Below are 26,722 nucleotides of genomic sequence, written 5' to 3' on the forward strand. Positions count from 1 at the left end.
AAGGTGATGATAATAGTTAAACATGGCAGTTTGTTCATGTTTTAGATCACTGAAAAAAGATTGTTTGCTCCTTTGTGTTTTTCTGGCTTTATTCGTGCTTCACTTTCACATTTGCCTGTTTCTGAAAGGATCGGATGTCAGAAGCACTTCAATAATCATGCATACTTTATTATTATGAGCTCAAGAAATTCATTATTTCAGGGTATTAACAGGGCACAGGGTAGATTCTGCTCTTCTTGGCTTTGTGGCTGTTTATCACGACAACAAGGTTTGTTTAAGCTCGAGTCGACCATGACTTGTTATTATATGTATGTATAATTACGGTGTGATGTCTCGGCTGTGTATTTAAAAATGGCACTTCCTTTGTTTTCATTCTCCTGGCTTGTGCACGAGCTAGTGACGTATCTCTGTAAACCAATAGCGTTCAGTTGTGCATCTGGCTCTACCTTTTGTTACCGTTTTGTTTTGCTAGGTACCCTTTCAAAAGGCTACACAAAAAGTAGTATGGTATGGTTAGGTTTTTGGTACCTTTTGACAGTGGAAATGGCCATAAAAGCGTACCAAACCGTACCTTACCACTCAGTGGAAATGTGCCAATAGTGAACTTATTGACCTGCAGTCTGATGCAGTACTGGCAGAGCACTTTAAGTCACATCCACTGCTGAAATTCTACTTATCTCTTAAGCAAGAGAAGTTTCCAAACATATGAAGACATGCTCAGAAGATGTGTGTTCTCTTTGGGTCTATCTACATATGAGAACAAACATTATCATCTGTGAAATTTAACAAGTCTAGCTACAGATCCTCTCTTACTGATGATCATCTGTCAGCTGTGCTTTGCATTTCCACCTTAGACTTTCAACCTGACTTTGATGCACTTTTTAAAGACCAACAAAAAGAATTAGTAATGAGAGTGAATGTAATTTAACTACAAATGTAGGCATCATTATTTTCTAATATGATCTATCTAACAGAATGTTGTTGAAAATGGTCACTAATATAATGACTCAAAAACTGTTCAAATGTTCACATTTCGTTAACCATTGTTTTGGGAAACTTTATGAAGAGAATGTCATTTTTTTAAATGTCAAGATAACTAAGATAATTCTCTTTTCAATGATCAATAATAATATATACTCTTACCAGTCTTATCAACTTATCAAAACAATGCCATTTACTGCTTTATATAAAGAAACACAATTAATGTTAAGCAGACTTCAGTTCAGCTTTTCTATTCAGCCCTCCAAAATATTTTCTTTTTCTCATGTGGCCCCATGTAAAAAATAATTGCTCACCCCTATTTTTGAGGATCTTTTGGTCTATTTGACTTTGTCATACAGGACCTATTTAATTGACTTCTTGACTGTGAACATTTGTGGCAGTAATCAGGCTGGATTGTGGCTAGAGAAATTGAACTCACGTGTGATAAGCCTGAGTTAAGTTTTAACAGGGGGGGGGGGGGTGCAAACACTTTTTCACACAAGGCTATGTAGTTTTGGATTTTGTTTTCCCTTAATAATAAAACCTTTATTTAAAAACTGCATGATAAGTTTACTTCTGTTTTATTTTACAAATATTTAAACTAAATTGTAAACTTTATAAATGTAAAGATTTTATGCTTTTTGTTTACATTTTACATATTTAGAGGTTTGTATAATATATACATATACATGTTTATATTTGGTAAACTACAACCTTGAGCTAGAGCCACCTGTTATGACTCAAAACTAGTTTGACCTTTAAATGAGTGTCTTAAAGAAACAAACAAATACAACGTTTGTAAGTTTATGTAGCTTTTAAACATCATTCAGAAAGTGTTTAAATAATAATTAAAAAATGCACTTTACCTTTGTCGTAAAAATTAAAAGGGTTTAATTTCAGAATGCAGATTGTTGTGTTGTTGTCGTCATCGACAAACTCTTCTTTTGGTTGTTGTACTTCATATTTGCCGAAATAATCAACGATCACTGATCTGTACGTCTGACCTGTTGTTAAAAGGATTAAAGCTAGATTATACTGTTCTGAATTTATACTTTTGCATATGTGGCTTACAAAAAAAAAATAACAACAACAAAAGTAGCACACTAGAATATGGATATGTTACTAAACATTACTCTATTTTCTATCATCTTTAACTAGGGTACAGATAAAAAAACAACATAAAATGCTATTTGCTTTGCTTTGCTTTATATTAATTCTTTAATATCTAACTTAAACTTTGTACTTTACCTTCTGCTGGAGCATTGATGCTAAAGCTTTCCATTAAGTTCTTATAAGCTGATTCAGCTGCTTCTTCCTTTGAAGAACATCTATCAGACATAACGTCTTTGAGATTTACAGTCACTTTACCAAAGAAAGTGATTCCTGAAAAGTAAAAAGATATTTGTTTTATACATAATTCCTTGTCCATTGTTCAGTGTCAAGTTGTGGAAAAACATCATCTTTACATTGCCGTCCTTGTGATCCCAATATTGTGATCCTAATAACAGTGGATGACCTTTATTTTTATATATATTTTTAAACTAAAAATAGAAAAGGACTTTTCCGCATGCCCCATAATGAATCGAATGGATTTCTTGATGTATCTATTATGACACTGTCTTTCCTTTTCTTACCTTTCGGTGGTCTCGCACTGTAACGTCAAAGTTAATTAGTTAATTTATGGGTGGAGTATGCATATATTTGAATGTTTTTGTAAGGAACAGCACTTCCTCTGGTGGACTGTTATTCCCTAGAGAGGTCATTTTGTTCCAACTCTGTTGTGTCAGTGTCTTACGTTTCGTGTTATAGAACGTTGTATTTTGTTGAGAGAATTGCAGTTGATTTCTTATTTATTTCAAGTCTCTAGACAGTTTGTTCATTCATTCATTCATTCATTTTCTTTTCGGCTTCGTCTCTTTATTAATCCGGGGTCACCACAGCGGAAGGAACCGCTAACTTATCCAGCACATGTTTTACGCAGAAAATGCCCTTCCAGCCACAACCCATCTATGGGAAACATCCATACACACTCACTCACACTCATACACTACTGACAATTTAGCCTTCCCAATTCCCTGTACCACATGTACACATGTCTTTGGATTGTGGGGGAAATCGGAGCACCCGGAAGAAACCCACGCAAACGCAGGGAGAACATGCAAACTCCACACAGAAATGCCAACTGACCCAGCCGAGGCTCGAACAAGCGACCTTCTTGCTGTGAAGCTACAGCACTACCTACTGCACCACTGCATCGCCTAGACAGTTTGCTGTATTTTGTTATTCCCTTCAATAAATGTTTTTTCATTACATACCTTTTTGTGTATCTCATCTTTTTTATGGTATGGTCAGAAGCGAGCTGGCTGTAACTTATCTCATATCTCATATCTCTAAGATGAATTTCTGTGCAATTTTACAAATGTACCTTATATTTCTTTTCTACCTGCATTTCTCCACTACTCCAACATGCAAACAGCAGCTGAAATTATTAAAGGGAGTTCATACAGAAATAAAAATTTACTCATTTGCTGACCATGAAGTGGTTTCAAAAGTGGTTTGTTTTTTCTGTTAAACACAAAATAAAATATTATTTAGAATATTAAAAACCAGAAGCCACTAACTTCCATACTAGTAAAAAAAAACAACTATGGTAGCCAGTGGCTACCAATTTCTAACATTCTTCATTATGTATTTCTTTTGTTTTCAACAAAAGATAGAAACTCTAAATGTTTACATTTAGACAAGTCGAGGCTGCCTTATCAAATTTTTGGGTGAACTCTCCCACTGAATGCCAATCACTAATAAGTCCTCATTGACGATCACTGAAACCTCATTACATTCTCTGCCAATAAGATCATGTCTTATTGGGTAAAAAGCACAACTGAAGCACAACACAACAAAAATGCAAAACATTTGGAAAAAAGCACAACTAACCCAGAGGAATTATTACCAAACATGATTCATGATGGAGACACATGGCAAAACTTTGGAGCTGAACCCACTTGGGCCTATGGTCGAACCTTAGGTTTTTAAATACAAGTGGAACTGTGAATACATCTACACTATATCTAATCTATTTTGTTTAAAAAATGTGTAAAACAATACAAACATGTCCAAACTATGTGCAGTTGGAGGACAGTTGTGTGGGGTCCTAGATAGAAGTATAAAGAAAGCTGTACCTAGACAATCAATCCGGGGCTTTTTCCTCAGTACATCTGGAGAACTGGAGTCTTGAGGGTCTGGCAGCACAGAAACAGGAATACAAACTGCCTCTTGAAATAACGGAAGCTGTGCTGATTTGCAAATGTTGCCAGACTTGAGCTTTGAATGCTCCTTCTCTGTTGCCTGAGTAATAGATGCTACAGAATTTGTCAGGTCTGGGCTTATGCTCATGGGAACCTGTTCTTCACTAATCTCTGCATTATTCAAAGTGGTATAGTTGGGACTTTTGAGACCTCTTGTCTCAAGACACTCCTTCAGAATTCCTTTGAAGTTCTTTTCCGATTCTGATATTGGAGCACATTTGAAGATACCTGATAGATGCTGCAAGGCAACTTTAGCTGCCTGTTGATCTGCCAGTTTCTTCTTGGTGGAGCCATCTAAAAAATCCAAGAAATCAAAACAAAAGATCAGCAAACAATAGAATGTAAATCCACACTAAGCTTTAGTAAAAGAAAAATATGTGATGTTTAACCAACAACTAACAGCAGAGCAGTAATTACCTTTGTCATAAAATGTGAAAGGCCCAATGAGTTTGAGCTTGCAGCTAGTTGTGTTGTCGTCAGTTTGAACAAAGTGTTCTGATGGTTTTTGGAAATAATTTGTGTTGAAATATTCCAAGATTAATGACCTGTGTGTCTGACCTGTTGGAAAAGGAATGAAAAAATAAGTTTTATTTGTGTCATTCTGAAAATCGTTTTTGCTCTAAACGTATTAAAGAAAATATACATAAAAATACAAATAAAAAAACACGGTAAGAGCTTGAAACATATTCATGATAATGTGGTGAAACTTTTATGAAAATACATAAGAATAAATAAAGAAACAAAATGTTAAACTAAAAATTTAAGTAATTTTTTTGAGGAAAAAGGCTTTGTGTCCTGATGTGTAGTGAAAAAGCAATAATCAGTGGTATTATAATCAGTGGAGTTACCCTTGCCCATTAAAGCTTTAAAACTGCACATTTGTTGCACAAACCTGAAATGGCTTAATTTTCTGGCAAAATCTTTGGTTCATTGTATGGATTTTAAAGTAATAAATAAAGCTTTTTATACTTATAAAACATTTCATGAGCATAATTTTAAATATTAAATATCTGCCTAACATCTCAAACTTTAATAAGGCAAATTGTAAATTTGAGTCATTTTTGAGAAACAATAATACTAATTTTAGATGTTTTACTGAGATTATTGTCCATTAAAAAGTTAAAACTTAACATTCATTGCACAAACCTTCATTAATATTAAAAATAATACAAATATTACTATGCAGGGATCAACACTAAGGATTTTTTCTGGTTCAGATTTTTACTTGCCCTGCCAAAATATTCACAGTCACCACCAAAAAAGTCCCCAAGAAATCAAAACTAACCATATAATTTTGTTAGCTTACATTGCTAGAATTGTGGTGAACAATTCATCTGTGCATGTCATTAGGAAAAAAAAATAGTTTGTCCTTCTAATCTTTCATTGAAATTGCACTTCCTGTTTGTTTTTAGTTAATTTATCAGATTACGTGATTTTGAACTGTCAGTTTTGACAAGAAACAGAAATGGTGAGCAGGACGAGTCTGTTAGATTGTAATAACTCTTCTGAAACCACTTTCCCAATCTTTCTGAATGAAATACCTACTTTACTACATCCATTCAGGTCGTGGTAGAAAAAACAAGCCACGCCCTCTGTTTGCTCATTTAAAATTCCGTTTCTCTAGGAACTGTGCCACATTACAAAAAGAATAACAATCAAAAATAACATCTGTGTATCTAGAATTTAAAAATGTTAAAAATGTTTATAAAGGTATAATGAGCAAAATTCAAAGTGTTGTGCAAACAGAAAGAGCAGTATGGACATTGCCAAACTGACAGCAAACTGTGCAAAACATCACTTTTTTTCGTTGAGTATCCACGTAAATGTCTGCTTTCAAGATGTTAGAAACGGACATTTTCTTTTAGCCTCATAATATGATCTTGCCGCCACATTGCCATCATTCAACTTTAGTGACAAGGCAGCACTTGCCCGATTGGGCCAGTAAGAATCCTGTCTACTGTCCAGACCATCTCTCACACTGGTCCTGGGCTCTCGGGCAGTCCTTATTGTTGAGCCCTGCTATTTTAATACTTAATACTTCTGTGAACCACTTTAGATGCAAACATACATTGTCTTTACATACATTGTCTTTATCTTAATTTAAAGTAAATGTTTAATTGGTAAAACTTTACAATAAAGCTGTATTAGTTAAAGTTAGTTAATGCATTTGCTAACATGAACAAACAATGAACAATTCATTCATTACAGTATTTGTTAACGTTAGTTAATAAAATTACAGTTGTTCATTGTTAGGTAACTCTTGGTGCATTACATAATGTTAACAAGCATGAATCAAGAAATCAGTAAATGCTGAATTATGATTAATAAATGCTGCACAAGTATTGTTCATACTTAGTTTAGGATAGTAAATTTACCTTGTACTGGAGTGCTGAGGTGAAAACTTTCCCATAAAATCTTATAAACTGCTTCACTTGCTTCCTCTGCTGAAGAGCATCTTTCTGACTCAACTTCTAAATTGAGATCCACGGTTACTTTGCCAAAGTAAATTCCTGAAATTTCAAAATAACATACTGATCATAGTTTCAACTCAAAGCAAGAATGTGCATCATTATTCAATGTGCATCAAATAGTCAACAAAATTCATGCTTTACCTGAGGAAGATGAACAGGACGTCTCAGGCTGCATAACAGAACAGGATGGTTCATCCGTGCTTTCTTCCTGTGATTTCATCTGTTCAAGGGCAATGCATGCTACCTCCTGATGGGCAGCCTTTTTGTCATTAAAAACTCTTGTGCCAGTGAAACTTTGGCCATTCACTGTCACCTTACCCCTATAACCTGTACAGAAGATGTGAACTGTTCAATCTAACCTGAATTAATGATTATCAATAATACAATTCATGTTTATTTGTTTCCAAATGACTTGCATATTGAATGTTAAATGGTGCACTTGATACCCTGGGCTTCTTGAGTCTCTGTAAAAACAGGCTCGGGCCATTTCTTTGCACGACAAAACTCATAAAGATGATTCTTATATCTAGGTGGGATGGCAGGAAGCAATGGATCTGTGGGTGGAAGAGCAATGAAATTAAATGGAATTAATATTGCAGTACACTCACATATAAACATTTGAACTCAAAATGAATCAAAATGAGTGAAACTTGTGCGATTTATCCATGACAAATACTTGTGTAATACTTAATAAGACTGAATGCCCTTGTAGGCACCCTATACAATTTAAAAACAACATTATAATAGTTATTATTATATTTTTATTATTATTATTATAGTTATTATTATATTTATTATAGTTATTATTATATTTTTATTATTACTATTATAATTATTATTATATTATTATAGTTATTATTATATAACAATTATAAAAACCTTTATAAATTTCTTTCTTCTGTAGAACACAAAAGAACCTTTAACCTGGAAACCTCTAACCATTGACTTTCAAAGTATTTGTTTTTCTTACTATGGAAGTCTGTGGTTACATGCTTTCAGATTTCTTCAAAATATCTTCAACAGAAGAAATAAGCTCATGAAGTTTTGGAACCACTTGAGGGAGAGTAAAGAGCGAATTCCTTTTCTTTTTTTGTGAACTTACCCTTTGTGTATCTGTGAAAGGCGATTTTGGAGCTTTTTACACTTTACACATTTTTAGAGCTTTACACTTTACAGTTTTTCCTTAGTCTAACCACTGTTTTAAACCCCAGGTAAAATGAAGTTTCACATTAACATGTAATTTAGAAGCATCTTTTTTATCAGTTAAGGCTAGAATGGATCTAGCTGTGGCTAATATCAATATAGCATAATTTTGCTATTTATGTATTACCGTACACAATAAAAGGTACACAAGTTGTCATTGGGAAAAAGCTTAAGGGCGCACCACACTACCTTTTTTGTTGACAAGAAAAAAAGAAGCACTGTGCGCATTTTTATGTTGCTAGGCAATGACTGAATCAGCTGGTTATTGTGCAAGAGTGTTGCTGTTGATATTTATATAATTTTAATATTTAATAATATATTCAAGTTTTTTGAGGTCATATAGCTGAAGATAACTCAAAAAAGCAACCACAAGTCTCTCCTCCATCTTCAAAAGTCCTGTTGTTGTCTTGACAACACAAACACTGCTGTCACCTCAACGGAAACCCCGCCTCTGCTTTCATTCGATTTTTTTATTTGTTTATTTATTTTTAATTTTTTTTAACAACAGCAAAATATACAATTTAAACATGACATCCAAAAAATACAAATGTAACTAATAATATAACATAAACTGAAAAAAAACCGACATAAAATAAATAAAGACAGCTTCAACATAGAAATTTTTACAATGCTATTATGATTTAACCTACCCAATTGACAGCAAGTTTACTATTCAATTAACTTCAGCTCCTTTGCAACTATAATTGTATCTTGATATTTGTTGCTATTAATATATAGGAGAGAGCCTATATACAAATGAAAATCTATAATAGAATCCTTTAAACAAGGTTTAGAGTTACATAATCTGCATTTATGAATATGAAATATGAATGCGGAATATCAACCACATAAAATCAAAAGACTCATTTTAATTTCCACAGATAAATTGTTTGAGACAAAATAAAATATAACATCTTTGGGGGTCAAATTACATCTAAAACCTGATTTTTTATTTTTTTTTTGGACATACATGATAAGTCTTCCCAAAACTTCTTTGAATGTTGACATTCATAAAAAAGATGAATAAAAGACTCTGGATGATTTAAACAGAATGAGCAATTTCCATAAGTCTGCATAAATTTAGATAATGTGTAGTTGCTAAGATAAATGTTGTGAAGAATTTTTAAATGTTGTTCCCTATGTTTATTACCTATGCAGAAACAAAAAGGAAGCAACCAAGCTTTTTTCCACACAATATCTTCAAAACAAACATTTCAAAAAAATGTTTCCTCTAGGCTTTAAGGCTCTGTTTTTAAAAAATATTATTCTAATAACTTTGTTTGTACATTTTTTATTACAAAAGTCTACCCCATTTAAGTATAGCACAGTTCTATTAGTACTATATGTGGACATATGACATCTCATTAGCTTTAGTAAACCAGAGGGAATAGATTTTGTTACAGAGTTATATTCTTTAAATTTCATAGGGAATGACCATCTTTCCATAAAATTTTTGTAAGAAAGTAAATTAGCTGATTTGTCTAAAATATCAGATAAGAAAAAAATATTGGACAATGTTACCTGTAGTTTATTAACAGAGTAGTCACATGATAGTAAAAAACGCAGTCCTTCAACCTTTTGAAAGTATTATATGGTATAAAAAACCTAATTGAATCTAATTTCAATAAACAATTCCTAAGCCATTTAACTTTAAACGTATAATTTAAGTAAAAAAAAAATCCAAAAGGTCAAATCCTCTATCTTTTCTTGGCCCTTGAAGAATTCCTTTCTTAAATGATGATGCTTATTTCTCCAAACAAATTGTATAAATAAATCATAATTTTTTTTACAAATAGCGTCTTGAACAAAAAGAGATAAAGCCGGGTAAACAAATCTAGACAATCCTTCTACTTTACTCAACAAAACTCTGCCAATAATAGATAAATCCCTTTGAAGCCAGTTATTAATATACCTTAAGCTTTTTTATTTTAGGAGAAAAATTTAAATCTTGTCTCTCAGATAAACTTTTTGTTATACTTATTCCTAAATACTTTACCTTCTTTTTAACTGGTATATTTCATAAACTTTTACTTCAGAATCATAAAGGTTATACCAAGGTTATACCTTGAATTGCTGATGATTTGAAAACATAAATGGACAGGAACTCTACAACAAGAAGAAATAAGAAAGGGGCAATAGGGCAGCCTTGATGGACACCTCTACAAATGGGAAATCTTTTAGAAGTAGATGGGTATAAATTAATAGAACTACTAATATCTCTTTGAAACATTTCCATAAAAGAAATAAACCTGTCCCCAAAAACAAAATATTTTAATGCCATAAAAATAAATTGGTGCGCAATAGTGTCAAAAGCTTTATGAAAATCAAGAAAAACTAGTAACGCTTCAGAATCCATCAAATTAGAATAATCGAACAAATCCAAAATTAATCTAATATTCCAACTTATGTGTTGCCCGGCCATAAAACCAGTTTGATACTCACTAATAATTTCATTTAGACCTTCTTTTAAGTGTTTTGCATAAATCAAAGATAATAATTTATAATCTACATTTAGTAGTGTTATTGGACGCCAGCTGTCTAAAATCATATGGTCTTTATTAGGTTTGGGGAGAAAGGTTATTAATCCTTGTTTCAAAGAGGTTGGTAACTCCTTTAGCTCAATAGATTCCTTATACATTTAAAATAAAGGATTTTCAATTGTGTTCCAAAATTGCAGATAGAACTCCACTGAAAGACCATCTGTACCTGAAGACTTTTTTTTTCATTGAACATATCGCTGTTTCCATCTCATGCATACTCAGATTTTCCTCACAAGTATCTTTAAATTGAGATGAAATAAAAGAGACAAAAGATTTAACAGATTCAAAAAAGTTATAATATTTATCATTTTGAAATACAGATTTATATAACTGGGAATAAAATGATTCTACATAAGTTGAAATTAATTTAGGATTTGAAGTAATAACATCATCAATTTTAAGAGATAATTCTGCATATCTAGTGAAAAAAATAACTTGTATTTTTTTTCTCTTTTTTCTAACCATTTGGCCCTTGAACGAATAAATGCACCTTTTGCAGTATCAATGTAAATTTTGTCAATTTCAGATTTTATAGTTTCTAATCTAACTTTTTCATCCTCTGTCAGATTATCTTTTTTTAAATAAATATTTAACTCATTCATCAGTGACTGTTCCTTAATCAAATGATTGGTTTTAACTTATTTACTAAAATATATGGCTGACTGTCTAACTTTAAACTTAAATAGTTCTCATTTGCTAGAATGTGACATTTGATTATTAACAAAAATGTCAATGCTTAATAACATTTTCATTATTAAGCAAATTATTATTTAACTTCCAATATCCCCGCAGACTTTTATTATTAATTTTAGAACCAGAGAGAGCCAGAACAAGCATTTTATGATCTGTAAGGTGGAGCATAGGTATATGAAATTTCTGTTACATATTGAACACATTCAGGATTGATCAACCATAAGTCAATCCTTGATTGTAACGATCTAGAGGAATTGCTCCATGAGTAACATTCATCACTAAAATTTAAAAATCTCCAAATATCCACTATAGACAGATGAGAGGACAAGAAGTTAGTAAGTTTAAACTTTAAAGATGATGAAGAATGAGGAGGGAAACGATCTATGAAGTCATCTGGTGCATCATTAAAATCGCATCCAATAAACAAAAAAGCATCTTCATATTTTCTTCGTAAAACTAAAATAAAGTTAGACAATTCTATGGACTTATTTTTTGGACATAACACATCACCTTTAAACTTGTTTAAGAGAACAGCGACACCTGCTGAAAGATGAGAAGCATGACAACAAAAAATTATCACCCTACTGAGATCGCCACCGCCTAACATCACTTTTACATGAATGTGTCTCTTGTAAGAAAATTAGATTCACATTTGTATGTCTAACGAAAATAAAAATAGATTTCCTTTTAATGCTGTCTCGTGAACCTCTAACATTAAGTGAAACAATTTAAAAATTACTAAAAACAAAATCAGACATAAAACAAAAATTTAGATGTCAGAACGTTAATAAATATGTATAAAAAACCCTGATACAAAGAAATTCACAAAGCAGCCGGTGTTGAAAAGCTATTAGCCTGGAACAGTCACATCACCTGGACGATCATACACTGAACAAATAACTTTTCGCCCTGATAAAGAGCCAGCGACCAGAAGGAAGTTTTCTCTCAGTGTTCACAGTTCAGCTTCAAATTCCTCGACAGACAGTTTTTTGCCATCAATAAAAGCATCTGCTCCACGAAAGTAAGCTCTCTTGCCCTGTTCTCTTTTACCTTTGGTCATAGCAGCTTTCTCTGTTGTCTTTCTGCAAAGTCAAGTCCTCCATCAGACGAACACCTCTTTCCTTAAGAGCGGCATGATCCCGAGCTGCTTTCCAGACTTTCTCCCTGTACACTCGAAGCGCAAACTGAATTATGACCGGTCTAGGGCGATTTCCCCCTGCTCCGGGACGACCAATTCTGTGAATGGTGTCAACATAAAAGCGGATGTCATCTGCTTCGTTTGGAGTTAGAACTTAAAGCATTTCCAGCACTCTGCTTCATATATTTTCTCCATCTGATTCTTTGAGATTGATGATCCTTCAATTCCACCTTCTGCTGTAGATCTCAGCTTGATTGCATATGCTTTGAATCATTCAAACCACCTGCTGAATTTGCGAGACCTTGTTGTCATTCACCTTAACTCGTGTGGACATCGATTTTAACTCCTTGCCTACAAAATCAATAGCCTTTGAAAGATTAGAAATCCTAAACGAATTCTGGGCAAGTTGTTATTAAATCTACACAAATTGGTCACTGAGGGAATTAACAGCACGCAGTATATCAACATTCGAAGCTTTAGGATCATCTTCATCCTGACAAGGTTTTTTGAGAGAGGACAGCTTGATGGTGTGTTTGACTACAAAGCATGGTCTCCAGAAGGTTCAAAAAGCGAATAGAACAGCTTTCACTCTTCTTTGGCATTTTTGCAGCGTTTGCACGTGCGCTGACTGTAGAATCTATTTATAGTTCAGTCTATATCAGGGGCTTAGACATTGAAATTAGCAGAGTTGTTAGTTCTAAAAGTTTCTTGATTGTAATAAAAAAGAGCAAAACACTCGCAGCCGTTAGTAAACCATTCAAAAAAGGAGCCTCTCAACGAAAAAAGCGCGTTCTGTGTAATCTGCCCCTTATACTTCTGCGCGCTGTTTAGCCGCCTTTCCACAGCACATGACATTCAGACACGACTGTCAGAATACGATCCCTAGTGGCAGTTGCACAGAATTTTTAGTTTTGCTGTGCACCATGGGAGAGAAGCTGATTCTGTCCAAAATAAAAGAGTGCAAAAGCAAGAGCCTTTATTCTCTGTCCGTTTACCATCGTTGAATGAATGAATACTAGAAACTCATGGAGCGTTGTCCCATGAGGGAATGTGGAGACAACATAAAAAAAAAATTATCACTCATTTATGAATAGAAATGTTTTTTTAATATAAACTTTTTTCTGATAAAAAAAAAATAAATAAAAATTTCACAAAAAACTACTATTTCTCATCTTGCACACTGATCTGCTCAGACAACACTGGAATACTTCACATCCGGTCGACCGGTCATATACGGTCTAGTTGCAGAAGATTAAATATTTTAACAGATCTGCAGCTCAAATCGAATCCGAATTTTCCGCAAACCGAGATGATCGGAACTCCACGCAGCTCCCAGACTATTCTCCATTGGAAATAAATGAATTCCTGTGTGGAGAGGCAAGCATGATCGAACACCCAATGAGGGGGGAGAGCAGGCTTGGAGCCCGGCGGCTAATCAGCAGGCCAATCAGAAATAATAAATAACACCTGTTTATTCTAGTGATTGGGCCGGAGAGACAACCTTCTTAAGGAGAACAGAAGGAGCAGCCGGGAGAAGAGAGAGAGAGCACACACACACATACACTACGGCTGTTGTGCACGCATTGAAAAAAATAAAACTGTACTGCTTACCTGAATCGCCGACCCTGTCTTCTTCTTCCCTCACTAACGAACATTGCTACATCCTGTCTGTCGCTTGTTGTGTGCAGTGGAAAGGCGGCTTTTGTGTTGCTCTGCAATAACACTTTCGAAACTCTAGCAGGCAGTAGGTTTTTATGTTCCTCTGTGTCGAGTTTCTTTGCGGGAGTTTTGTAGTGTAGTTAAATTTTTTAAAAGAGGTGCTGGTCAGCGAGTGCTATGCGACCACGCAAAGGCTGCACCGAACTATACGCGTACACTTGATGCAGAAGTATAAATCAGTCTTAAAGGGTCCACACTGATAGCTTAAAAATACAAATTAGTGCCTAAACAGTACAATACAATACAACCAGGTACTGACCAAGAGAGAACTTGTGTACTTTTATTTATTTTGTGTTCAACAGAAGAAAGAAATTTTAAAAGGATTATAACCACTTGAGGACAAGTAAATAGTGAGTAAATTTTTATTTTTGGGTGAACTATCCCTCTATTCTCCAATTAGTTTGAATAGGATTTTAAGAATGAAAAGCATTTTAAGTGTGAAAAGCCCTGCCCTTAACACACATACACCAAGTCCACTTATAAAGTGATCTTTGTAATCATGTAAAATTAAATGTTATACTTAAATATGCTTAATCTTATTTTCGTTATTAGTATCGTTATTAGAAGTATATTATTTTTGAAAGTGTTATTGTTGTTATTGAACTATGAATAAAATGTAATTAAAACATAAGAAAATATTGCTAAAATACAAAATAAAAAACACATATGATAATTTTCCCCATTCAAGGTAAATTCTTACCTTGTTTCACCTTTTCCAGTTGATCCACTCTGACTTTCAGGGTGCTGATCTCTTCCTCGTGCTCATCTACTTTTGTTTGTATCTCTTTAAGTTTGTTGACCTCAGGACCCAGGTTCTCCAGGAGATCTTTGTTTTGGTCCAAGAAGTCCATGATATGCCTAAAGTCTTGAAGTTTGTCCTAAACACATAAAAACATGGTTGTAAAACAAACCGAATACAGTTCAGTTGCTTCAAAGTTAATTGTAGGCATTTTCTTTTGTATTACTACTTTACATTGATATTTTCATCTTGGTTCCCCTCAAAGCATGAGATGATGTCTTTAATCTTGTCTTTCAAGGCTTGGTTCTCACGGTCCAGAAGTTCCTGGGTATAGACGTTTATCTGCTGGCCATCTACTTCACATAGGGGTTTATTGAAATTCTGATCCAAGGTGTTATTATACTATAAGAAACAGAAAGAAAGATATAAAGAAAGATATAAAGAAAGTTAAATTGTACTGATAAAGTACATTATCCTTATGCCTATAATTATATTTATTATAATTATTAATGATAATAATAATAAGCAACATTATTATAATCTTTATGACTACTACAATTAACAATATTCATTATCATCATTATCATCACCATATGTGGTTACACATTATTTTAAAGTGTCATTGATAACAATACATTTCAGTACTGAGTGTTTCATGATTATTACAGTTTTTCTCAGTGGCTTTGGTGCATTTTTCACAACACTATTTAGATTTGCACAACAGTTAGTGCATTTCTCAAAACAATTAGTCATTTGTGCACATCATAGTAGCAGTTTCTCATTCCTTCCAACAAATTGCAAATGCTTTTGGACATGCATCAATTGCTTTCATACAACTCTCTGCTGTTTATAACATTATCATTTGCTTATGTTATGTCAGTCAAAATTAACTAAACTTGTGAATGCAGAATAGTCATTCCACTTAAAGCTAATAGTCCTCATTTGATTACTTGAGTCATTACATAAAAATGCCAAAATCTGTCAAGCAACTTTCATAAAAAAATTTGAAATCTTTTTTTCCTGAACATGTCTTCTAAATTGAACAATTTCATGAATGATTTACAGACCAATGTATGTTGGTTCAGTTTCAATATGTACTGCAATATTGTTTACAGTCATGCACAGCTCTATCCAAAGGAAGTTTTTGTTTGTTGTAAATAAGGGTGTATTTATTCTTTTGCACAATGCCGTGAAAAAAATTTGAATTGCAGAGACCAAATGCAGTAAAAATATAAAACATACATATTCAGTGTCTTGTACTCATATACCTCGCTAAATGCAGTGATGTCTAACTTTACTGTAGTTTTCAAATGCCTGTGCAAATAGTATATAGTGCTGTCTTGAGCATTTTCAGGACGTGTCACCAAAATCTGACTTATTTTGCATTGGAATAAATGTACAGAGTAAATTTTTATAATAAAAACATGACAAAGCCATATGACTATCTTGTTCATAAACAATGGTGTCAGGACTTTTCATCTTGATGACACTGACAGTCATATTGACATGAATACTTGCTTTTGAGGAATGAGCTATCCATTTTGAGCAAGTGACACGCTTTTGCATGTTTTGCAGTTTGTACTATTTGTTTTGAGAAATGCATTAACTGTTGTGCAAATGTAAATAGTGTTGCGAGAAATGCATTAAAGCGACTGAGAAAAACTGTAATAAACACTTTATGATTAGGGTTTTGTTGTTAGAATTAGTGTAAATTGCATGTAATTATGCATAATTTACTAACTGTATGAATGTGTAACATGGAGACTGTAAAACAAAACATCACCAAGTATGTTATTGTTATTACTATTAATTTTCCATCTACCTGTTTTATCTCCTCTTCCAAGCTTTCCAGTTCAGGGACATGAGGTTGAAGCATCTTGGCCAGCTGTAGAATTGTGCCATGATGTTTTTTCATGTCCTCGTTGCTCATTTTTAAGTCAGGGGAGTGCATCACATTGTTCCGTACAGTTATTACCTTAATTGTTAAAAGGAAATGATTTAAGTGTGAAATGTCATCTGCTGGTGCTGAATGATGTATTTTTGAAAATTAGATTTTCAAAAAATGCATATTTGCATTTCAAGTTACTTACATTTCTCACATGCTGCCCTTGAATTTTACTGAAATGTTTACAGAAGTTCATGAAGTTCAGAATGGCAGCGACATCAAAGTGAGAAAACTCACAATGTTCTCTGTGCCCACGCGGCATGTACGCCTGTTACAAAAAAACATAAGACAAACAATTAGGGTAAAAATTTAATTGACTGAGTTATTCTTGCACTGACATGATTTGTCAGTATATTTGAAATATAGCCATGCCCATACGCAACAGACAACACTCAAAGGCAGCACTATAATATTAGGCTTAAGTAATATTCCTGAAAATGACTTACCTTGGCAACTTCCCATTTATCTTTGGACCAAAGATTTGGTTTGCAGTTGTTCCAGTGTATACCATATTTCCCATTGTGATTGGCCACAATTTCTTTCCTCCAGCATTCACACAACTGACAGAGAGACTAAGGGTAGCAAAATAAGCACAATTTCCAAATTCTCAACCTCTTTCTATAGCTTAGTATTGCTGTTTGCTTTTCCACAGACAGACAGACAGACAGACAGACAGACAGACAGACAGACAGATAGATTCTTTGCCAAGGATGGATGGATGGATGGATGGAATTCTTTGCCAGACAGACAGATTGCTTGCTACAGACAGACGGACGGACGGATGGATAAAATATTTGCCACAGACAGATATATTCTAGACAGACAGATAAATAGATGGATGGATGGATGGATGGGTGGATGGATGCATGGATGGATGGATGGATGGATGGATGGATGGATGGATGGATGAATAGACTCTTTGCCACAGACATATTCTTTGTCACAGACAGACATCAAGACAGACAGACAGACAGACAGACAGACAGACAGACAGACAGACAGGCAGGCAGGCAGACAGACAAACAGATAGATAGATAGATAGATAGATAGATAGATAGATAGATAGATAGATAGATAGATAGATAGATAGATAGATAGATAGATAGATAGATAGATAGATAGCCATCAAAACAGCGATATCGTTTTTGAAAACACAGCCAATTATACGGTTAAACATAAAGAGGTAAAACTGGTTTTATATTCACACATTCGGACTTTCTCCTTAATAATATAATTTCATAAAAAGTATTATTTGCAAACTCTAAACAACGAAATCATATTAGCAGCCAATGACTATAAAAGTACAACATTGTTCACAGTCAAATAAACAGTGTTAATGTTGTTTTTAAGTCACACTTGCAGGTTATTTCAGACCGATTGGTAAACAATATAGGGAGTGTGCCACAAGTTGTCACTGAATGAATGTATGAATATAAAACCAAGTTTACCTTAATGTTAAACATGTAGGCTAATTCGATTGTCTACACTTCACCTTCTGATTAATGTCCTTATCATTGCAGTTTTGATGGCAAGTCTTTCCATTGAGCTCCTGTTTATTTCTGAGAGAGTTGTGGTAAGTTTCGGTTTCCTTTTCAATGAAGTTTTGAATGCGATTCCTCAGTATATAAAGACTTTCGGCTGTTTTCAACCAGTTTTTATAGTTTTCGTCGCTAAATCGTGTGCTAGATTGCGTGCTACTCATGATCGCTGACTAAAATTAAAAATATACAACAAAATCTTTGGTAGTCTCCGAGAGCTGCGGTATGCTGTGAGCTGTCTTTTCGCAGTGATCCACGGGTCAGCTGACTCTTGAAGTTGCCAGATATTTAAAGATTCAGCGCTGTGCGTTACTGAGTAAAAATGCTTAAACAATCTGCCTGTTGTTAATATTTGTCAAAAAAGAACGAACGAAATAAAAAGAATACCATGGTAACCGTTTTATATATCAGAGGCTTTCAGAAACCTCATGTAATTAGGCATTCAGAAACAAGCTTATAAAGCTATTATTTAAATCAGTATTAGTAGTAGACATTAAAGGTCGTACTGACTGTTGTAAAAGTTAGCATATTATTTTTCACTTTTATTTTACTGTTAAAAGTTAAACAGTTCTGTTGACCCATGATCTTCGTTGATTTTAAATTTGTTCGTAATCTTTCTTTCTTTATTTCTTAATAAAAGAAAGTATTCTTAAATCTCAGAATTGTGGATAATTAATTCATATTAAAAGTTTCAGTTAATTTCTTTAAAAAGTTTGAAACCAAGAAACTATGTCAAATGCAGCAGTGCAGAACCGATTTTACACTGCATTTTGCATAACAATATAGCTACATGTGTCATTCATTCTTTTTCCTTCAGCTTGATTATCAGGGGTCGCAGGTCACAGCAGAATGAACCGCCTATATTCCGGCATATGTTTTACGCAGTGGATGCCCTTCCAGCCGCAACCCAGTACTGGAAAACATCCATACACGCTCGCATTCACACTCATACACTACGGGCAATTTTATCCAGCACCCAGAGGAAACCCACGCCAACATGGGGAGAACATGCAAACTCCACACAGAAACACGGTTTTCAGTTTTTTCAGCATATGCCCCTTGGAAAGTCTCTGCACGGTCCTGTCTAGCTTTACCCTTATTAGCGTCCACATATCTCCCTGGCCTTTCATACCCTCTCTTGTCAGTTTATTGTTGCTATGTGCGTTACCCCAAGTATACTTTGCTCAAACTTCCCTGCATAATCCAGTCCTGTCCTGTCTCATTCCTGATTGTGTGTGTGCTTTGGCTGAACATGTGTGCTTTCATCTGTCACTGTGACCAGACCGTCAGTAACTGGAAGTCAGGAGTTATCTGCGTCACAGTGGTGGGCCGACAGAATCCTCCGGCTTTCTTCTCCCTCTGGGCCGAGCAGGTGGCCTTTTGAATTTTTTTTAAAGAAGATCCAGCTCTGTAAATCCGTAAACAAAGTGGCACGCGTCGCGTTTTCAACGTGGCTTTACATGCGATATGAGAATATAAAGAGTTAACCTGATACAGTACACGTGGTTACAAGTAACAAAACACAACTAAATACAGCATTTGCAAGCTACAGTAAACTTGACAACAATTTTAATCGCACGTACTTACACTTGTAAAATGGGGGAAGAAACTGATACATGATGCACCGATCCATGTTCTGACAGTCTTTACTGATGCTTCCTTTATCAAATGGCCGATGAAGTCTTCTTTGTAAGCATGTAGTTTCCAGAAGCACTCGAACTGCTCAAGGCTGGGCTATAATGCTGAGGTTTCATCTTTGTGTAGACTGTCAATAATATCCATCTGCACAGCGTAGCTTCATTCGACAGGTGTCTTGTGGGTGTGTGTGTGTGTGTGTGTGGCTTTTTTCTGTGTTAGTGGGCGGGGCCACAGGTTTCAAATGTCATGGGTTTGCACGCACAACTACTTGTGTTTCGTAGTCGCGTCATCACGAAACACCTAATAACTTGTTATCAAGACGACTCGTTTGAAGCACTATGAATCAACTCCATTATAGATTAATCAATAGTTTTAAACACTGTACACCTACAGATTTAAGCCTTAGCTGGATATTTCCCCTCACTTAGAGCTGTGTTACACATTACATAGAAGGTCATTTTCAAAAACCCATAATATGGGCCCTTTAATACATTTCTTCAAACATACTTTAATATCTCCTCACATGAACAAATGTCAGGTCCATGCCTGGAAATACAGAAAAGCTGTAACCTTTAGCTTTCTGTTTAGATTTTTCCACTCATCACTGCAATTTCAGGAATGATGTATTTTGTTTTGAAGTCCATCATGTGTCAAGGTAACCCACTCATTGTAAGATCATTTTATGGCTGATAATAATTAGACTATTAGCAAGATACTGATGCTATGCTTGGTGAATTCTTTATAGTGGATTTTTTTATAGAGAATGATGAGCAAGACCTGGGAAACTGGGGAGGAATTAGAAGGAAAGTTTTCCCTTGAATTTTTTTCTTTGCTAAATATGTACTTGATCATGATCGTCTGTGTATATACAGCCAATGTAACACTAACACATGAAAAATACTATAGTAATTTATAGTATAAAAATAACTATAATGTTTAAAATGCTACTCTATATTTAGTGAACAACTATGTTAATAAATGCTTCATACTATCATGAATCATCAAAATTATCGGTAACACTTTATAATAACTACACACTATAAATCATTTATTAAGCATTAGCAAATAGTTAATTTATTATCTGTTAAGCATTAACTCTACATTAATAAGCATTAGTAAGCAGTTTATAACTGCAGCTACAAATGCTGTATTCTTGACTTACAAACATATTTATAATGTGCTTAATACTTGTACTTTCATACTTTGTTAATGATTTATTTTTCATTACTAAGTATCGCATTATTTACAAACCATTTGTATTTAAAGTAGGTGAGGGTTTTTAGGATAATTCAGAATGAGTTAGTAAATGATTAATAAACTATTGAAATCAAAATCAATAATCATCTTATTATTCAGCCATATATTAAGGGTTACTATGTATGTTAATAAGGCTTCATTAACTCAACTTCATCTAGTTTTGTGACCTAATCTAAAGTGAGGACTATTTATGCTTAATAAATCCCTTATAAATGACAAATAAAGGCTCAGTTAAAGTCTAAACAGGAAAAATGACATTATTCATTCCATTTCATTTAAAGATACACAAATAAAACTGTACTTCAAATGAAAAATAAATCTTTGCAACCTTATCTAAAATAAAATAACTGTAGAGTTTAAACATTGCATCTTATTATATTGTTAAATTATTATATTGTTGTTGTTGTTTTATCCAGTTTTATGTCGTATTTTGACACTCCTGTTATTTGGCTATGTTTAAACTTTACAGTAATTTTATTTTTTAGAAAAGATTGCAAAGATTATTGTTCACTTGATTCTGTGCCTTTAATTGTCATTTATAAGGGATTTATAAAGCATAGTCTTCACTTTAGATTAGGTCACAAAATTGCATGAAGTTGAGGTAATAAAGCATTTATTAACATATTAGTTAACTATTAGTACTGTATATGCCTGAATAATAAGATATATAAATGTTGATTTCAATAGTTTATTTATCATTTACTAACTCATTCTGAATGATCCTAAAAACCCTCAACTACTCTTAAATACAACTGGTTTGTAAATAATGCAATACTTAATTTAGTAATGAAAAATAAATCATTAACTAAGTATGAAAATACAATTATTAAGCACATTATATAGGTGCTTATAAGTCAAGAATACAGCATTTGTAGCTGCAGTTATAAACTGCTTACTAACGTTTATTAATGTAGAGTTAATGCTTAACAAATAATGAATTCACTAGATGCTAATGCTTAATAAATGATTCATAGTGTGTAGTTATTATAAAGTGTTAACAAATTATCTCATAAAACAGAAAGAGGTTGGGATTTTATATATATTAGAAATACAGCTGTTGTATCATGCTCAATAGCTTCATAGTTTTTATGCTATTTGGATCTTAAAATTATAAACATATATTTTACTAAACTTTAATAATTTTCTCATAAATGTATCATTATATCACTGAAAATGGGAGTACCTCAGCTTTAAGCTTTATATGGGACATAGTCTGGACAACAGATATGTTGCAGTTATATATGTATATCAGCACTGGTGGGACGCGTGCGTTGGCATGAGGCCGCAGGCTGAGTGCCTAGCACCCCACCAGTGCTGATATACAGCCATATCACACTGCTACGAGTGTGATAATGCATTTATACAACAGTTCAACGGCACAATCTTGTATATAAAAAAGAAAATCAAACACGGAGAGTCTAAAACCCTTTTGTATTAGGAACTACTTTCTTTCACCATTCATTCACATCTGCAGCTGACGTCAGAACAGCAGAAGCCGTTACTTATTTACCAACGTCACTTTAGAGCTAGCATTTGAATGACTCTCTATAGCGTAGTGTATAGCAGCGCTTCTGGTGTGTGACCCCCTTAAGGTGATGACAAAACAGCTGATTTTGCTCACATTTTAAGATTATAAGGCTGAACGTGACATGAAATGCCATCCATCTACAGAGATTTGTCCCTACAGTCTATTACAGTCTACAGTATTTCTCTGTTGCCATCGGTATTGTGATGGGTGCCAGGTGTCACGGATTGGTCAGGCTCTCACGATCCCCACTCACGAAGATCACCATCACCTGACTTCTAATGAGCACACAGCTGCATCACATTCACGAGCACCAGATAAAAGCACAGCACTCCAGTCGCTCATTGTCCGGGCGCGTCTCGACGAAAGCGGACAACTGAGCGACCACTCAGCGTAGTCATCCTCAGCTAAAACAAACGCTTTACTTACCTGTTCTCTTTGTATTCCTCCTAGTCTTCCTGGTCCACCCGAATCGTCCTGTCTTCCAGTCCTTCCAAGTCTGTGTCATCCTCTGTCAGCTGTATCTGGTGTGTGCTGTCCATCCTCGTGTATTCCTGTTACCCAGCCACGGAGGAAAAGACCCCAACATCATTCCTGATCCTCCTGGCTACCCTTCATGTGCTCCTTGTTGTCATTTAATAAACACCCTAACGTTTCCTTACCTCTGTCTCCTGTCCGCTTCATAACAGAAGCCCGGACCAATAACGACGACAACATGAGCACCCCCGATCACTTTCAAGAGCTGGTGGACCAGTTGAAGCGGATTCTACAGCCACCAGCTCCACTTTCCAACGCACCACCAGCACCGAGCACTTCCGCCTCCACAGTTTCTTCTTCGGCCCTTCCTTCCAGTCCCATGGCCCGACCAGCGCCCTACTCAGGCGGAGCGGGGGAGTGCAATGGTTTTCTGTTACAATGTTCCCTCATATTCGAAATGCAACCTTCTCTATATCCCACAGATAAGTCAAAGATCGCCTACATCGTATCACTACTCTCTGGGCCTGCACTTAAATGGGCTGAGACGATCTGGAACCAAGCCGGGCCGGTCATGAATTCCATCACTACCTTCACGGAGTATTTCAAAGAGGTGTTTGGACGTTCTGATGGGGAAGTAGCCGCTGGAGAGCAGCTGTATCATCTAAAGCAAGGTACTCTATCTACACAGGAATATGCTCTCCGGTTTCGCACTCTAGCAGCTGCAAGTGGATGGAATGAGAGATCGTTGTTGACCACGTACCGGCTCGGCTTGGAACCCACTCTCCGAATCCAGCTGGCCACATTAGATGATACTATGGGTCTGGAGAGATTCATCCAACATTCTCTCCGATGTTCCGATCGTCTCCGTTCCTATCAACAGGACACCATCACCCCCTCGTCTGCACTCCTCCAATCGCCTGAGTCAACAGCCTCTCCAGAACCAGAACCCATGATAATAGAGTCTGGAAGACTGACATCAGCGGAACGACAGAGGAGGCTGACCCGGGGTCTGTGTCTATACTGCGGTGTCAGTGGACACACCCGTATGGAGTGTCCCCTTCGTCCCATTCGGACTTCAGTGAGTGTATTCAGTACGAATATTGAACAATGTAAACCACTTACTACCACCGTACAAATAACTACTGCCTCTATTTCTCTCCTTGTCACAGCCCTCATCGACTCCGGGTCAGCAGGGAACTTCATCTCCCAATCCCTCTGTCGTCAACTCCACCTACGTACTGAGGCGTCCTCGCATATATACCAGATACAACCGATAACCCAGTGCACTCGATCTTCGACCCTTATCCATCGACAATGCGAAGACATCCTTCTTCAAGTGGGGTTGTTACATCAAGAGAGGATTCAATTTCTGGTTCTGGAGGGTGCAAATATGGACATCATTCTAGGGCGCCCGTGGCTGGTGAAGCACGATCCCATCATCTCTTGGGGCACAGGAGAGATAAAGAAATGGGGATCTGGATGTACACCTACCTGTTTTCCAAATCTCCCTCTTCAAGGTCGGAACCCCATTTCTTTGTTTACAACATCGGTCGAGAGTCCTCCTGAGAAGCAGTCTATCCACATTCCTAAGGAGTACAGCTCCTTTCATGATGTCTTCTGCCCCAAGAGAGCTTCCCAGCTACCGCCGCATCGGCCATGGGCCTGCGCGATCGACCTAGTTCCAGATGCCCAGTTGCCAAGAGGTAGGATCTACCCGCTCTCGCTTCCAGAGAATCAGGCAATGGAAGATTACATAAGGGAGGCTCTGAGTCAGGGGTACATACGTCACTCAAAATCACCAGCCGCCTCAAGCTTCTTCTTTGTGGCCAAGAAGGACGGAGGGCTGCGTCCATGCATCGACTACAGGGTCCTAAATAACGGTACAGTAAAATACCGATATCCCCTTCCTCTGGTACCAGCCGCTTTGGAACAGCTCCGAGAAGCTAAAGTCTTCACTAAATTGGACCTCCGCAGCGCGTATAATCTGATAAGAATACGTGAGGGGGACCAATGGAAGACAGCATTCGTGACCCCTACTGGCCACTATGAATATGAGGTCATGCCTTACGGTCTGGTCAACGCCCCCCTCCGTATTCCAAAACTTCATTCATGAAGTCCTCCGGGAGTTTCTTCACCACTTTGTAATAGTGTACATAGATGACATCCTCATTTACTCCCGGAGTGAGGCCGAACATCGCCAACACGTTGCGGAGGTCCTACACACATTGAGAGAACATCACCTCTACCTCAAAGCGGAGAAATGCTCATTCCACCAGAAGTCGATTCATTTCTTGGGATACATCATTGACCAAACCGGTATACGTATGGATGGGAAGAAAATTGAGGCTGTTCTATCCTGGTCAGAACCCACTTCCATTAAGGAGCTCCAGAGGTTTCTTGGGTTTGCTAACTTTTATAGACGGTTTATCAAGGACTACAGCAGGATTACATCACCTCTCACTAATCTCCTCAAGGGTAAACCCAAAGGACTGGAGTGGACCAAAGAAGCAGCCGCAGCCTTCCGCCTTCTTAAGAAGGAGTTCACAAGGGCCCCACTCCTGACTCATCCTGACCCAAATCTTCCTTTCGTGGTGGAAGTGGACGCATCCACCACCGGCGTCGGGGCAGTATTATCCCAACATCATGATACACCGCCCCGACTGCATCCCTGTGCCTATTTCTCTCGGAAGTTGAGCCCGGCGGAGCAGAATTACAGCATAGGAGACAGGGAGCTTCTAGCAATCAAGCTAGCCTTGGAGGAGTGGCGTCACTGGTTGGAGGGAGCCAAACATCCGTTCCAGGTGATCACAGATCACAAAAACCTCCAATATATCAAAGAGGCCAAGAGACTATGTCCACGTCAAGCCAGATGGTCACTTTTCTTCTCACGTTTTGATTTCTCCATTTCCTATCGTCCAGGACCCAAGAATCTAAGAGCAGACGCTCTCTCTCGTTTACACGAGCATCACGATCATGAAGAACTCCCAACGAAGATTCTTCCCGAACACATCTCCATTTGTCCGATCACCTGGAACGCTCCTCCAGTCGTTGCCACTCCGGAAGCCCCTGCTCCGCCGGGATGCCCTCCTCATCGGCAGTTCATACCACCTGAACACCGGGTAGATCTGATCCACTCCTTACATACCTCGCTAGGCACTGGACATCCAGGGATCAACAATACTCTCTCGCTAGTATCCCAACGATTCTGGTGGCCAAACATGGCAAGGGATGTGAGGCAATATGTTCAGGGCTGTAAGGACTGTGCCCAATCCAAGAGCCCACGTCATCTACCCGCTGGAAAGCTCCATCCCTTGCCGATTCCGAACCGTCCCTGGTCACACCTAGGAGTGGACTTTATCACTGACCTCCCCTCGTCAGAAGGTAATACCTGTATTCTAGTCATCGTAGATAGATTCTCAAAGTTTGTCAAACTAATCCCTCTGAAAGGTCTTCCCACAGCCTTTGAAACAGCCGACAATATCTTTAATCAAGTCTTCAGGTCATTTGGTATTCCAGAAGATATTGTGTCGGACAGAGGTCCACAGTTCATCTC

At 36.3% G+C, this 26,722-nt stretch overlaps 1 protein-coding gene across 1 annotated transcript in view; it reads right to left on the bottom strand.

Annotated features, from left to right (window-relative positions):
* The window catches only part of si:ch211-91p5.3 (uncharacterized), a 30,526-nt gene extending 12,002 nt beyond the window's left edge, over positions 1-18,524 (bottom strand). The window contains exons 1-13 of the mRNA XM_056451888.1: positions 18,227-18,524; positions 17,181-17,306; positions 16,880-17,002; positions 16,612-16,764; positions 15,024-15,191; positions 14,751-14,928; positions 7,204-7,311; positions 6,899-7,084; positions 6,662-6,796; positions 4,704-4,844; positions 4,161-4,580; positions 2,230-2,364; positions 1,848-1,985 (exon numbers count right to left, since the gene is read on the bottom strand). Of these exons, the coding sequence (XP_056307863.1) occupies positions 1,848-1,985; positions 2,230-2,364; positions 4,161-4,580; positions 4,704-4,844; positions 6,662-6,796; positions 6,899-7,084; positions 7,204-7,311; positions 14,751-14,928; positions 15,024-15,191; positions 16,612-16,764; positions 16,880-17,002; positions 17,181-17,306; positions 18,227-18,436 (2,221 nt within the window). The 5' untranslated portion in view covers positions 18,437-18,524. The remainder of the gene's footprint in view (positions 1-1,847; positions 1,986-2,229; positions 2,365-4,160; positions 4,581-4,703; positions 4,845-6,661; positions 6,797-6,898; positions 7,085-7,203; positions 7,312-14,750; positions 14,929-15,023; positions 15,192-16,611; positions 16,765-16,879; positions 17,003-17,180; positions 17,307-18,226) is intronic.
* Positions 18,525-26,722: the final 8,198 nt, after the last annotated feature.

This window comes from Danio aesculapii, chromosome 25 (assembly GCF_903798145.1).
Source record: "Danio aesculapii chromosome 25, fDanAes4.1, whole genome shotgun sequence".
Classification (NCBI taxonomy): Eukaryota; Metazoa; Chordata; class Actinopteri; order Cypriniformes; family Danionidae; genus Danio; species Danio aesculapii.